The sequence below is a fragment of the Zootermopsis nevadensis genome, unplaced genomic scaffold (genome assembly GCF_977971745.1).
Source record: "Zootermopsis nevadensis isolate Lab colony 2312 unplaced genomic scaffold, Znev_1.0 Znev_ptg000030l, whole genome shotgun sequence".
NCBI lineage: Eukaryota > Metazoa > Arthropoda > Insecta > Blattodea > Termopsidae > Zootermopsis > Zootermopsis nevadensis.
In genome coordinates, this window is record NW_028259162.1 from 13,416,921 (window position 1) to 13,429,245 (window position 12,325).

Here is a 12,325-nt window from a genome sequence, read left to right on the forward strand (position 1 = left end):
GAAATAAAATAAAACAAAATAAACATTACTAATAGCAACGACCAACAAGCATCTGGTAACACAAATATCATTGGCTGAACACGTGAAGAAAGTGGTTCTATTGTATTCGAAATTCAAGTCACGTGTTTCTTCAAATGCAACAAATTTAAAAACAACTCTCACGTATAATATGTTAAATTAGAACATGTAGGCTTTAAAATCGTGGGTTTTCAGGCAAAGTGCCTACGGTCGTACCTTCTTACTTGAACCATCATTGCCTCATCCTTACTGTCTGTCTACTCACAAAGACGAGACAGCGGGTGCGAACATAAGAACGTCGCCTATGCGTGTCCTCTACTGGAGCTTTGAAATCTGTCACGTGATCAGAGTGTTTAGGAGCCTGCAGCAACCCGCATAACGAGAGCCACTGTCTCATCTCGTTTATGGGACTTCTGACATTTGGATTTACAAGCAATAACAGCTTACTCAATCCTGAGCCTTATATTTTAGCCTAGAAATCTGTTTTCAGAGCTTTAGTAGGAAAACAACACTTTGAAATTATTTTTTTTAAAAATTCTGGGTTCAAGGACATAAAGGTCATTCTCCCTTTTCTGTGTTTCATTCTCAAGAGGTTCTACCAAAAGTTGTAACTGTTCTGTTATCAAATACAGAACTGGGAAAAGAATAAAAATATAACCTACGACGAAATTAAAACGATCTCGCGGAGAAAGTTTTAGCTGCACTGGAACGTGACCAAAAGAAACCGTTTAGTTCTCACAGCTGGGGGTAACAAAACTTGTGGAAGGGCGGGGTGGTGTTGTATATCAGTCACCACGGTCTGACAAAAAAGAATTCTGAGAAAGTATACGTTATCTGGTGTTGTACAGAACGGAGAGAAAGGAGAGTGTGTGAGAAAAATAAGAAACTTACCGAAACAGAAAGTTGGCTGTGAAAAGGGTGAAAATATAGACGTATGTTGGGCGGAGTCAAGGAAACAGGAACTGTAAAGACGGTAGGAATAAAGTAATGTAAGGGGTTAGAATTAACAGAATGTGTAGAAAACAAAATTAAAAACCTTTCCTTAGAGACAGACCTATTTAATAAAAGTAAACTATACAAACATTTTTATACATAATTAAAACTAAGTCTACAAAGCAGAGACGTTCTTGAGATGCTGGAATACTCTCAGATAAGACATTCCCCGTCTTTTATGATACCAGAAGATTTATTACCGTGTTCACAGGAGTCCGCCTCCAAAGAATATCCTGAGCCAGTTCAACGCAATTCACATCCTCCAATCCTACTTGTGTATTTCTTACGGCACATTGTGGAACGACATAGGAGAAATAGAATTCTGGTCAATGATGAAGTGGTTTACTTATTGGGCGAAAATACAAAGGCAACAAAACACAGAAAATTTATTAGAAGCTAGTAGGAGACTGGTCAAGATATTAACGCAGAGAAACTTAATATACATTTTTCGTACCGTCAGACTGCAGGACAAAGTCATAATATAAATTGTAAATTTAAAATGTTGGTTTAGTTTCAATGTCTTTGAAAATGAAAAACTCTGTTGACTAGCAAGGAATAAGGTAGAAAATAAAATCCAATCCAGACAAATCGACAAACACCACTTTTGCATTTGATAATAACAAGGAAAATAAGTAATTCTTGCAATTATTCCCTGTATAATAGTTTCATGTTGTACTTAAATCACATACATACACGTCATATATCACATTTATGCACATGATGCTAATCGTGGACAATTTCTGTTCCAAGCCTTGACACAACGAATTTCTGCAGCTAAATGTCTTTGTTGGCGTATTTTACTCTTACAGTTCACACTAAAACCCCACGATATACGTATGTATGTTCATATTCATGTATGTACAAGTATATACAGCTAAGTAATGAGTGACAGAGGGAAAATTAATGTTAAGAACGTGTAGATATTCAGCTGATTGTTCTCAGACAGACCCCCCACAACGTAATAATTATATGAGGGACAACTCCTACTTAATATTCGATTTACTACCTTATCAGCGGCTGAACAGAGTGGTTTAAATACCTAAGAATTTGCCCATAAAGTCCCTGTAGTGAATATAAGCAGACTTGTCGAGTTATTAAGTCCCATCGTCTTTAATCTACGTTCCATTAACAGTAACAAACAGAAGTAGCGGGTTAAGAACAGCGGCCGACTCTAGAAAATTTATCATCTCTGCTGAGATAATGAATAGTCAGTCTTCGGTTGCCCGCAAAACCAACTTGAGCTACAGAATTCTCAGCGTTGCTCAGAGAAACGACGCCATAAATCTCATCAAGGAACCGAAAGGCGCTGTCGACGAAGGCGTTTATAGAAGCCGCGGACAACGTAATGGCTATAATGTCGATGGCTGCCTTCACACTCCTTAACAGAATCAAAATATTTTCAAGATATGACTAAAAGTTGTGACGGTCCTCGGCTCACCAGCAATTTGTTGGGTTCAATGCGAGGACTTCGGGTGTGAGTCTATATTCTTGATTTAAGGCGATTATAACGAAGCGAAGGCTCTAAATACCTCCACATAAATAATAATTTTATTAGAACAATACATCGAACACAATGCAAAGAACTTCGAACAAATGTGACATCAATGCGTTAGACTACGTCTAAGTGTTACAAGAATGGTCCGGTTGGTGAGGTCGAAACCTCAACTGAAATTTTCTTCGTTTATAGAGCCAATCTAGTAATTATTTCGCACAAAATTTCGGCTGTCGATGATCTGTGTAAGGGTACGAGAAAATTGCTCAGAACTGTAATGTACAGTTAAAATTCGCGCTATTCTTAAGATGTCTTTGTTAAAAGTAAGAAAGTGGAGAGCATACAAAATTCATACAGAGGCTAACATTACTGCTGAATGACTATAGTGCTCATTATTATAATTCACTCACATAATAGATACGAATATTGTATGTATTCCTAAAGATAACTGTTAACTCACATTTGATGTGAAACTATATTCGAAAGTAGTCGCACAACTTTTACGATACAAGCGAAAAATTCATTATAAAAACATTGAAGACACGTTGATGAAAAAATAAAGGAAAACAAAACCTAATCAACTGGAAAATATTATAGTAATTTACTGAATGTCTTCTTCAATATCAGACTTGAAATACTTACGAAAATAAATGTTCTGATAATTGTAAATTATAAGGACACATTCAAGCAGCTCAAATTTTATATTTTCAAAACTCTTGTGTAACGATAATGGCTTTTGAACTGAATAATAATAAGCCTCAAAGTCGTGTCAAGGAACATCGATTGTGATGTATTTTGAATGGTATTCGTCACCTCAGTCCCTGGAGAATGAACGGGGTTATATTCGATTTGACCCCTAACTCCAGTGGGAAATATCCTTCGTCTACGAAGTCAATAAAGTCTGCTCTTATTGATTTATTGTTATTTCTCGAGACATAAAATTACTTTATTACTGAAGCGTCTTGAATAAATAACTAAGAGACTCACTCCAAACACTTCCTAAACTTGTACGGTTATGCTTATAATTTGCAACAATATTATGTGTAAAATTTACGCGCTACAGCGCCATTTGTACATCAGAAGAATCTTACTGACAAGCAAAGCTCACCTATTACTACGAAATGTCAATTTCCAGACCTTAGATCTACAATTAAATCTTTAAACACAATTGTAATCGTATCTTTATAAACCATGAGTGTCATTCTCTTGAATCAGACGTAACAAACACGAGGTATAAATTATTTTCAATATCTTAAGATTTAAAACTAACTTTTCTTCCAATTAAACTTTAATTCGTTTAGATTATTTGAACATACAAACGCTTTACTCTTATAATTAATACGTATTAACAATATTTCGTGTTCCTTAGAGTGAGCATCTCTTCTAAAAAGCATATTAGCTCCTAATACAATATAAATTTTCGTTCGCGCGATGTGGAAACAAATAAAATAAAATTCTGACGGTATCAACTGTAGTTAGCAATAAATGCATGGTGGTGCCTATGGTGTATGCCTTCGATTCTGGCAGGAAAAATGGCTTCACACTTTATTTATTTTAAAAAAGAAACGTTATACTTTGAATGCGACTTGTAAAAATAATGCTGCAATAAACTTTAGACAAAGGCCAATTCCCGTCAAATCTAACGGGTCATATTACGCTAGCATTCTACTTATTTTGATTGTGGGTCCATATTTTTTATCCGCCAGCGAATACAACCACCAGGAGGCAGTTTGTCAACCTCACTTCCACACCTGTGAGATCAACGGTGTGAAAAGAATGTTATCTCAGCCTTTACGGAACAATATCGGGGCAGAGATTGATTCCAGCCAACAGCACGTGGTCTACAAGATACTCTCACTCCGCGCCTGCGCAGGTACAAGGAGGAGCTTGCCGAATGTTGTGGCGTTGAGTCGTGAACAAACGCCAGTTACAGTATCAGCCTCTCGCGTGTGCTGGGCGGTTAAAAAGTGGTCGCAACAATCTTATATAAACCAGCGGTTTAAGAAATATAATAAGCAAATTTTTGTAAGGGGTTCTGGGTTGGGTGGGGGTGATGAGAAGGTGCTGTCTGACTGTGGTGAAGTGACATGAGTCTAGCAGTGACCTGTTGGTGTGAAAGTTGTAGGACGCTGTCATGTCGCTACTCGGGCACTTAGTGGTGACTACAATCATACTCTTTGACACAACACTCGGTAAGCGATTTACATCAGTCAGTCTAGTTTTAGCTTGACGGCATGATGGACCTCTGTCAAAACCGCTTAACTGTCTGTGAACGTTTAGAATTTTGTTTCTTGACAATGTTCTGTTCGCTGAAAGGTCGAGTTTATGTACACACGTGTCGTTATCTGGTTATTAAATTATTATTATACAAAATAAATCTAAAATATTTGGAACAACGTAGACAATTAATGGAGTTAACAGGGGGAAATTCTGGTCCATCGTAAGATGTTTATGACGTGGTTTTTATCCAGGATATGAGTTTACGAAGAGGACCATTTCAGTGTGAACATGAACTATACCAGAAGTAGGAATTAACATAATGAATTTCTGTGCGTGCTTAAGTAAAGTTTTTAATGCAAAGAAGTGTACAAAAGAAATATATAAAATAAGTTTCGATTAACAAATGATTTAGTGTTTGGTATTCAGATGAAGCAATCGAGATGTCCATACAAATCAGAAGATTTGTATTTATTTTTTCAAAATACAAAACCCTATACAGCAAGCATGTCAAACTCAAAGGCTAACACGGGCCAAATAAACAAGGTTTAAGTTTATGACGGCCGCAAAAAAAACTTCAATTTTCGTAGAAACGTAGGTTTATTTCGAAAAGTATTGTATAAAAAAAAGAACAAGAACAACGATAAAATTAAATGTTTTCTTCCTGACACTTGGCATCTCTTCTCGGCTACTATCTTTCCTACTTCGGGGGAAATCTTGTTCGCAGTGATTACTTTCAAAACTGATCCAAGGTGAATGTCAGTAATTCTGGATCTGACAGGAGACTTATTTCCTTTCATAATTGTAAATAACTGCTCACACCGATAAGTACTTCCAAACATGGAAATAATTTCATATGCGAATTTTCGAGTATTTTCAAACCTGGCAGGTAAATATTTGTAAAATCCAGGCACGCCAACTTCACTGAATTTTGCCTTCAAATCTGAATCGCACTGGATCTCAATTACCTCCATTTGCATTTGATTAGGTACTGATTCTATATTTATTGAAAAAATCGAAGAAAACAAAGAAAACTTGTCTTCCAAAAATTTAAAATCTGCAAACCTTGTTTCAAATTCAGTTCTAAGGCTTAACATTTTTTCTGCGTATTTTTGATGCGATGCAGTTTCACCTAAACTTGATTTGTTCATGTTGCATGTTGGAAAGTGCGTTAAATCTTCATTTTTCAACTGCTTTTCCCAAAGAACTAACTTACATTTGAATTCTTTAACTCGGTCACTCATGTTCGTTAGGCATATGGAAAATGGATGCAACACAATTATAGTAATCAGTCATTGGCGAACGTTGTAGTTCGTTATTAATAATTATGTATAACAGGATATTGTAAAAATTAAGTTACGAAATTTTTATTAAAACGTTTCTTACATACCGTTATATTGGCTGGGCCGCAAAAATATTCGTTGTGGGCCGCGAGTTTGACATGCTTGCTATACAGTAATCAATTGTAGTGTCAAGTGAATTAACTTTCCTGCTTTGTATTAAAAATGTCCATTTAATATCAGAAAAAGGGTAGAGTCAAAGCTAACATAGTTTTCTTGCAAGTACTTCAAAGAGAAATTATTTGCAGGTCGATCAACGGACGTTAGTTAGCTTAGTTATCATTGAATGTTCTTTAATTTTCTCAAAGTAGGACTCATTTGTCACTCGATACAGAAAGAGCCAGCCATTTAGCACGCCTATAGTGATTGAATTTACAAATAATATAATGTATAAAGTTCATTTTGTCATAAACTGTATAACCTTCTTATTCAGTATTACAATGAAACATAACATATTTAGAGCAGACATTTTCATTTCAAAAACCACAAACACGAGAACTGTGTTTAATTTAGCACGTAATAGCACTGCATACTGCCCAGGAGAGAATGAGTAACAATTATCAACTATCAACTGTGAAGCACGCAATGTTATCAACGTTTATCACAGGGTCACTGTGAGTCTCCAACTGGAAACAAATCACAACAACAGCGCCAATGTTTGGATTAGCAAATAGTTCCTAAAATATCCCTACGCGCGATACGAGCTGCATTGATACGCGACACTTGTAATTTCAAATCTGTATACAGTCGTAATGAATGAAAAGTCCTGTTTCAGAAGATATGTAACTAAAAACATAAAAATTTGTTTTAAATGCAAACAACTCAACCGGGTCAGATTTTATTTCTTTTTCACGCTGAATTAGACTTGACATTTTAAAAATAATATAACTCCTCTTAAAAACATCGAAACCATGTTGTTGATGTTTAGAAGACTGTTTAGGCAGCAAATAAATTTTAAAATTTTGAAACCGACCAACCAACATTCCACTGACTGATCCCTGGTGTAAAGAACACACGCTCAACTGTCAATAAATTCAATGTTTCAAATAATACCATCAGTTTACAAGCCTTTATTTGATGTTTGCGTCAAAATCTTAATCTAATGTATTAAATATTAAGTTCGTGGACGAGGAACCACATCTTAAACTATTTCCATATTACTTCGTGACGGCAGGTAAAGTTGTCTTTATGTCATTCTTCCTAACAATTCGTCAATCAGTAGAGGAGAAAGAATTACCTTGAAGAAAAAAGTTTCTACGTCGAGTATAAAAGTTTAGTAGCACAGAAACGTTTAAAATTTAAAAAAAATAACGTCTTAGTGTTTAGAAGAATGTAGCTGCTCTTATGCCACATAGCCTATGGAGGTATAAAGGAAACGACATTTTAGTAAATTGCATTTTGTAAAATATAGGAAAGACCACTGTAACAAAAGAGACATTTAGTGAAGTACAGATTATTCTTGGAAGAAATCCGGCACAGACAACTTAAATGAAAAAGGTTGACCGGTAGGGAACAGATGCAAAGAATCAATCTCGTAATGGGAGCGGAGCTGACCACAGGAATAGATGCAGTACGAATAATTGAACAGGACGGGTTGCATACAAGCAACTAGGAATCACGTAACGTAACAATGAACAGATGAGTAGAACACAGGTGCACTCTCCTAATAGCAGGTACACGTAGTCACTTAATTATTATATTACATGTAATCCAACATGCATTGTAATTCGCGCAGAAAATTTATTGAGCGTGTATAAAGAGAAACTTTGACAGAAAATGTCATTCGAACATTTTACGCTGGGCAAATTAAAAATGGGTAACGCGAGCGAGCTGCTCTCAAGACTGACACTCATGTGGGTTCATCTTGCCAGATACCAGGACGGTACGACAAGGACGAACTTATTCTTTCGTAATCAACATGCCATTTAGGTATACCATTGAAGGCTGAGTACAATTAAGCCCATGCGACGTAGTAAGGCAAACTGGCAAACTTTTCCCTTCAGGTGTTACAGCAGCCCTACGCCCTTCATAGAACGTACCACTGTTTTTGCTGTTCCACCAAAGCTGAGAATTTAAGCTACAAGTTGAACAACGAAATATTCAAATAGATTTGAGAAACATGACTTGGAAATAAAATATGTTCACTGCAATAAATAACGCTACTTGAAACAAGAAATTCTTAGACTATATCGTCGGCTACTTTGATTAAATTACTTTGTAGAAACGGAATGCTATTTGATTACTGCAAGGGTACCATTACGCCTTTGTTAGTAACACAAAATTCGAGGCAGTTAGATGCCATATACTTTAAAATCAATTCTGTTTCTGACTCATTTACAGTGTAATTAGGATGAATCTATAGCTGTCCCTGCAGTACTAGATGTAACTGAATGAGTGAGAGTGAAAAGGCAACACGTCACAAAACCAGATTTCTTCAAAGGGGGGAAACCATTCACAGTGCTTCAGAACGTTAAAAATCCAGCAACACTTCTTCAATCTGCAATTTTGAAGACTGATATATCCATTGTTTCATTTTTTAATAAACAAAATTTCATAGGGTTAATTCTTCTGTTTGATGTATGCCCTTTTCACACTATTTTAAGTTGTTCAGAAGTAAAGTCGACGATTTTTTAAGAATATTTATATAATTTATGACAATTAAACCCTTTATTCATCAATGATAATATTAAAAATAACGAAGTAAATTAAGAAGAATTCAACAAATGAAACGAAAAGTGCACTTTCATTCCTACACTTTAAAATAAAAAACAGCTTAAAAATTATAAATATAATTTTCACGCCTGTACATCCTTTTAACAAGAATATATATGCCTACCATAGGAGTATGTCATCAGCAGGAATTACCTAGTTTAGAATTTGGACTATTCGAAAAATATGACTATTACTCAGTCCAGTTTACCATCATGAAGTTTTGGAACGTTTAGTACTGTCTTCCTACTTATTTATAAGTTCGACACAAATCCAATTTTGAATTGAAAAATGTTTAAACAGATGCTGAATTCAGATATACAGTATGTTATCCGAGATTTTAACTAAATAAATACGATGTATATAAATTATGTACACCTTCAAATAAAGCGGTAACAGTTGTTGGTGAACAGGCTCCAATATTTTAATTGTGGGTTATAATTTAATCAGAAACAGCACCTCGTACATGTATACAAATTGACAGATGGAATTAGGCCTATAGAACGCACGCTGTTTTCGTCGACAAATGGAGATACGCACTGCTAAAAATCAGGGAGAGTTACTGTAAGCAATTCTCACAACGTTTGAATACCATAAATTCGATATTCGATTCCACGGTTACCCAGTCTTCTGATGCCTAAGAGAAACATTAAGTAGCATTTATATGTTTATTTTACATTTCACTGGTGCAGACTGCAATAAAATTTTCGCTTCAGACACAATCAGAAAGCCACGCTTATACGTCGTAAACAGTTCGCTTAACGACTTTTTAGAACAGAAGAGGCTATTAGAATTAATACGCCTACTTTACATGTCTGCATGGGGTATGATGATAATTATAATTTAAGGATTTTGTTACTGGTCTATCAGTTATATTTAACCATTTCTAGCCAGTTATGTGTAGAGTCCATTTTCTGTTGCCATGGAGAATACCGAACAGTACGCTGGGTGTCCATGTTGGTTTTTTTGGACGTGACAGAACCCCATTATCTAAATCCGCGCGTTCTTAACCCCAGCACCGGAAGAAGGTGCGTGATCAGCTTCTCGCTCCGTCAACTTTGATCCCGACAAAAAATTCTCGTCCCCCACGGGCCCCAAAATAGGGCGGGATGTGATGACGAGATGCCGTTTCCGGGAATCGAGAGGGTTGTAATAGTGAGCTATATCCTGTTCGCAGGTTTAAATAATTCATACGGCCGCCTACAGCAACGTAAACTCGATTCGGTGAAAGCTATTTAAAATCTGCAGTTGAAATATCATAATTAAGTAATCTTAGAATTTGATCGACCTATCTCTGTTCAAAAACTGAGCTGGTAATGAACGAGCATCAGTAATGGAATTAATATTTCCGGTTCAGTGAGAGGAGATGTATCTTCCATAATTGCTTAGTTACTATGGACCCCACAGCTGTTGTTGCAGTGCTACGTAGTATCACTGTATCCACACATCAAACATCATAATTAGAACCGGTAATACCTCAACTACACAATTAATAACATGGCTGATGTACGCAACGTGCGGACAGCCATACACCTCCATCCATTTACGATAACTTGCTTGGAGCTTTAGTTTGCGTTACACACACCATCATGCGCTATTCTGGAGCTACTCTTTAACTAAGAACATAATTCAAAAATAACTTTCAAGTACAGGTCATCCACCTGCTACTCATTATTAATTTAACCAATCAAGAAGTATTTCTTCACCAAAATTTCTTATTTTCTGAGGCTAATTCTCACTCTATAGAACTATGGAAGTTGGTCTTTCACGTGCCTGGTGATATTTGTAACAAATTTTACGAACCTGTACTCCGTGTTTTTGTGAGGTAGAATTTTTCAGAATTTACTGTTCACATATCTAAATTTGTAAATACCACATTGTACCTAAGACCGTTGCATTTTAATACAGAATACTTGGTTATACAAATGGGGTTTGAAAATAAATGAAAATTTTACTGAAAACTTACCCCGACTGCCTGACCCCCGATGGGAACATTTTGGATTTACCTCAAAGTGCTTCGTCGTAACAGTTTAATCAGACTTTAATTGTATCTTAAACGACCAGTCTATTGGTCAAGACTTTTCTTCGTAGCCGCATACAGATGTGTGTTGGGACCCACCAAGAATTCTATCCGATAAATGCCGGGAGTCTCTTTTCACAGGGGCTAGAACGGCGGAAGTGTTAATCTGACCCCTCATTTCCATACAAAGCTGATAAGACCCTTATAATTCATGGACATTTACCTCCATGATCTATACACACATTCGCAGGTGCTTACATAAGCTATCGTATCTGTATCTGTACATGCAATCTGAAAAATAATTCTGATTAAAATGATCCGTGCATTAGAAGCGTCAGCCGAAAGCCACGGTTAGGATGTAACTTCGAATTCGGTTATAGTTCCGGAAGTCAGTTATTCTGGCTGAAGTTTGCCACGTTTTCCCTCTGCCATAAAGTGGAAACTCTGAGACAAGTAGAGTACTTTAAAATATATTACGATAGTTTGTTTCCAACTTATTAGCAATTATCATCCATTTCTTTGCTACATGACGCGAACAGCTCAGAGAGCGTAGCTAAATTCGCAAACGTACAGGTGTGTGACGTGTTAAAGCATACAAACATAACAAAACACTAATTATACTTCTGATTATCCATTTTCTCCTTAGAACTTTGAGTATTCTTATTCTTTCTAAACGTGTTGGGGGTTGCGAAAAATATTTCAAAATAAATACAACTTATTTTAATTATTTATCGTTAATTTAACGACCCGTCAATAGCTCACATTACTCAGCGTCGAATAATAGGACTATTAATAAATAATGTACTGGAAGGGGTAAGGATAGAAGAGGTTTTGGCCTAATTTGATATACGATCCCGACATTTTCCTGGAGGGAATGAGGAAGTCCACGGAAACTTCAGTTGGAACATCCGAGTCGAAATTTAAATCTTGGACATCCCGAATACGAAGAAGGAATGCTAACCACTCAGCTGCGACGTGCAGTAGCTTGTTATTCAATTTTAATAAATAAATTAGTGCAGTTTGTCTTCTTAAGGCGTGATAGAAGTAAAGTAACAGTCAGTAAAACAACTTTACGAAAACTATGGAACCAAATATCTAACGTTCCTCGTATTTTAAGCGAGTAGAAGAAATTATTTAAAACAGTAGGATGAACAGAACCCGGATATCAGGAAAAAAAGCAGTGCTGTGCACTAGAAATGGCTTCTAGTTCATTTAAGGTGTTCCCTTGAGAACGGATCCATTACGAGGAAAAGAGGCTAAGAAGCTTTGCCTGATTCATATCTAAAAGGAGCATAAATAATATAATTCCCGGGAACGAATTCAGTCGAGAAGCTTACTCATTTTCAGATCATGAGGATGGAAAAGTATAAACTTAGTGAAATGATGAAGGCACAATACGAACCCACAGGCAAAGAGGCTACTGCTAACAGTCTGAAATCTTTCGTGGGATTATAAACATTTCAAAACTAATTTATTTCATCAATCCTTTCTGTTTTTTCCCCCAGAAATTGTACCTCTTAGTTACTCCTTGGTTAT

The 12,325-nt window shown here is 36.2% G+C and overlaps 2 protein-coding genes across 6 annotated transcripts in view; one reads left to right on the plus strand and one right to left on the minus strand.

Annotated features, from left to right (window-relative positions):
* Nucleotides 1-12,325, minus strand: part of LOC110829632 (EGFR adapter protein) — a 743,671-nt gene that overhangs the window by 622,082 nt on the left and 109,264 nt on the right. The gene's annotated exons all lie outside the window — the stretch shown is intronic.
* The window catches only part of LOC110840539 (lachesin-like), a 126,599-nt gene continuing 118,700 nt past the window's right edge, over nucleotides 4,427-12,325 (plus strand). For 2 of the 3 annotated variants that reach the window (XM_087358356.1, XM_087358357.1), the window contains exon 1: nucleotides 4,433-4,695. In XM_087358356.1, coding sequence (XP_087214482.1) covers nucleotides 4,638-4,695 — 58 coding nt within the window. In that variant the 5' untranslated portion in view covers nucleotides 4,433-4,637. Of the gene's footprint in view, nucleotides 4,696-12,325 lie in introns of all 3 variants that reach the window. The other variant, XM_087358358.1, reaches the window with a different exon arrangement.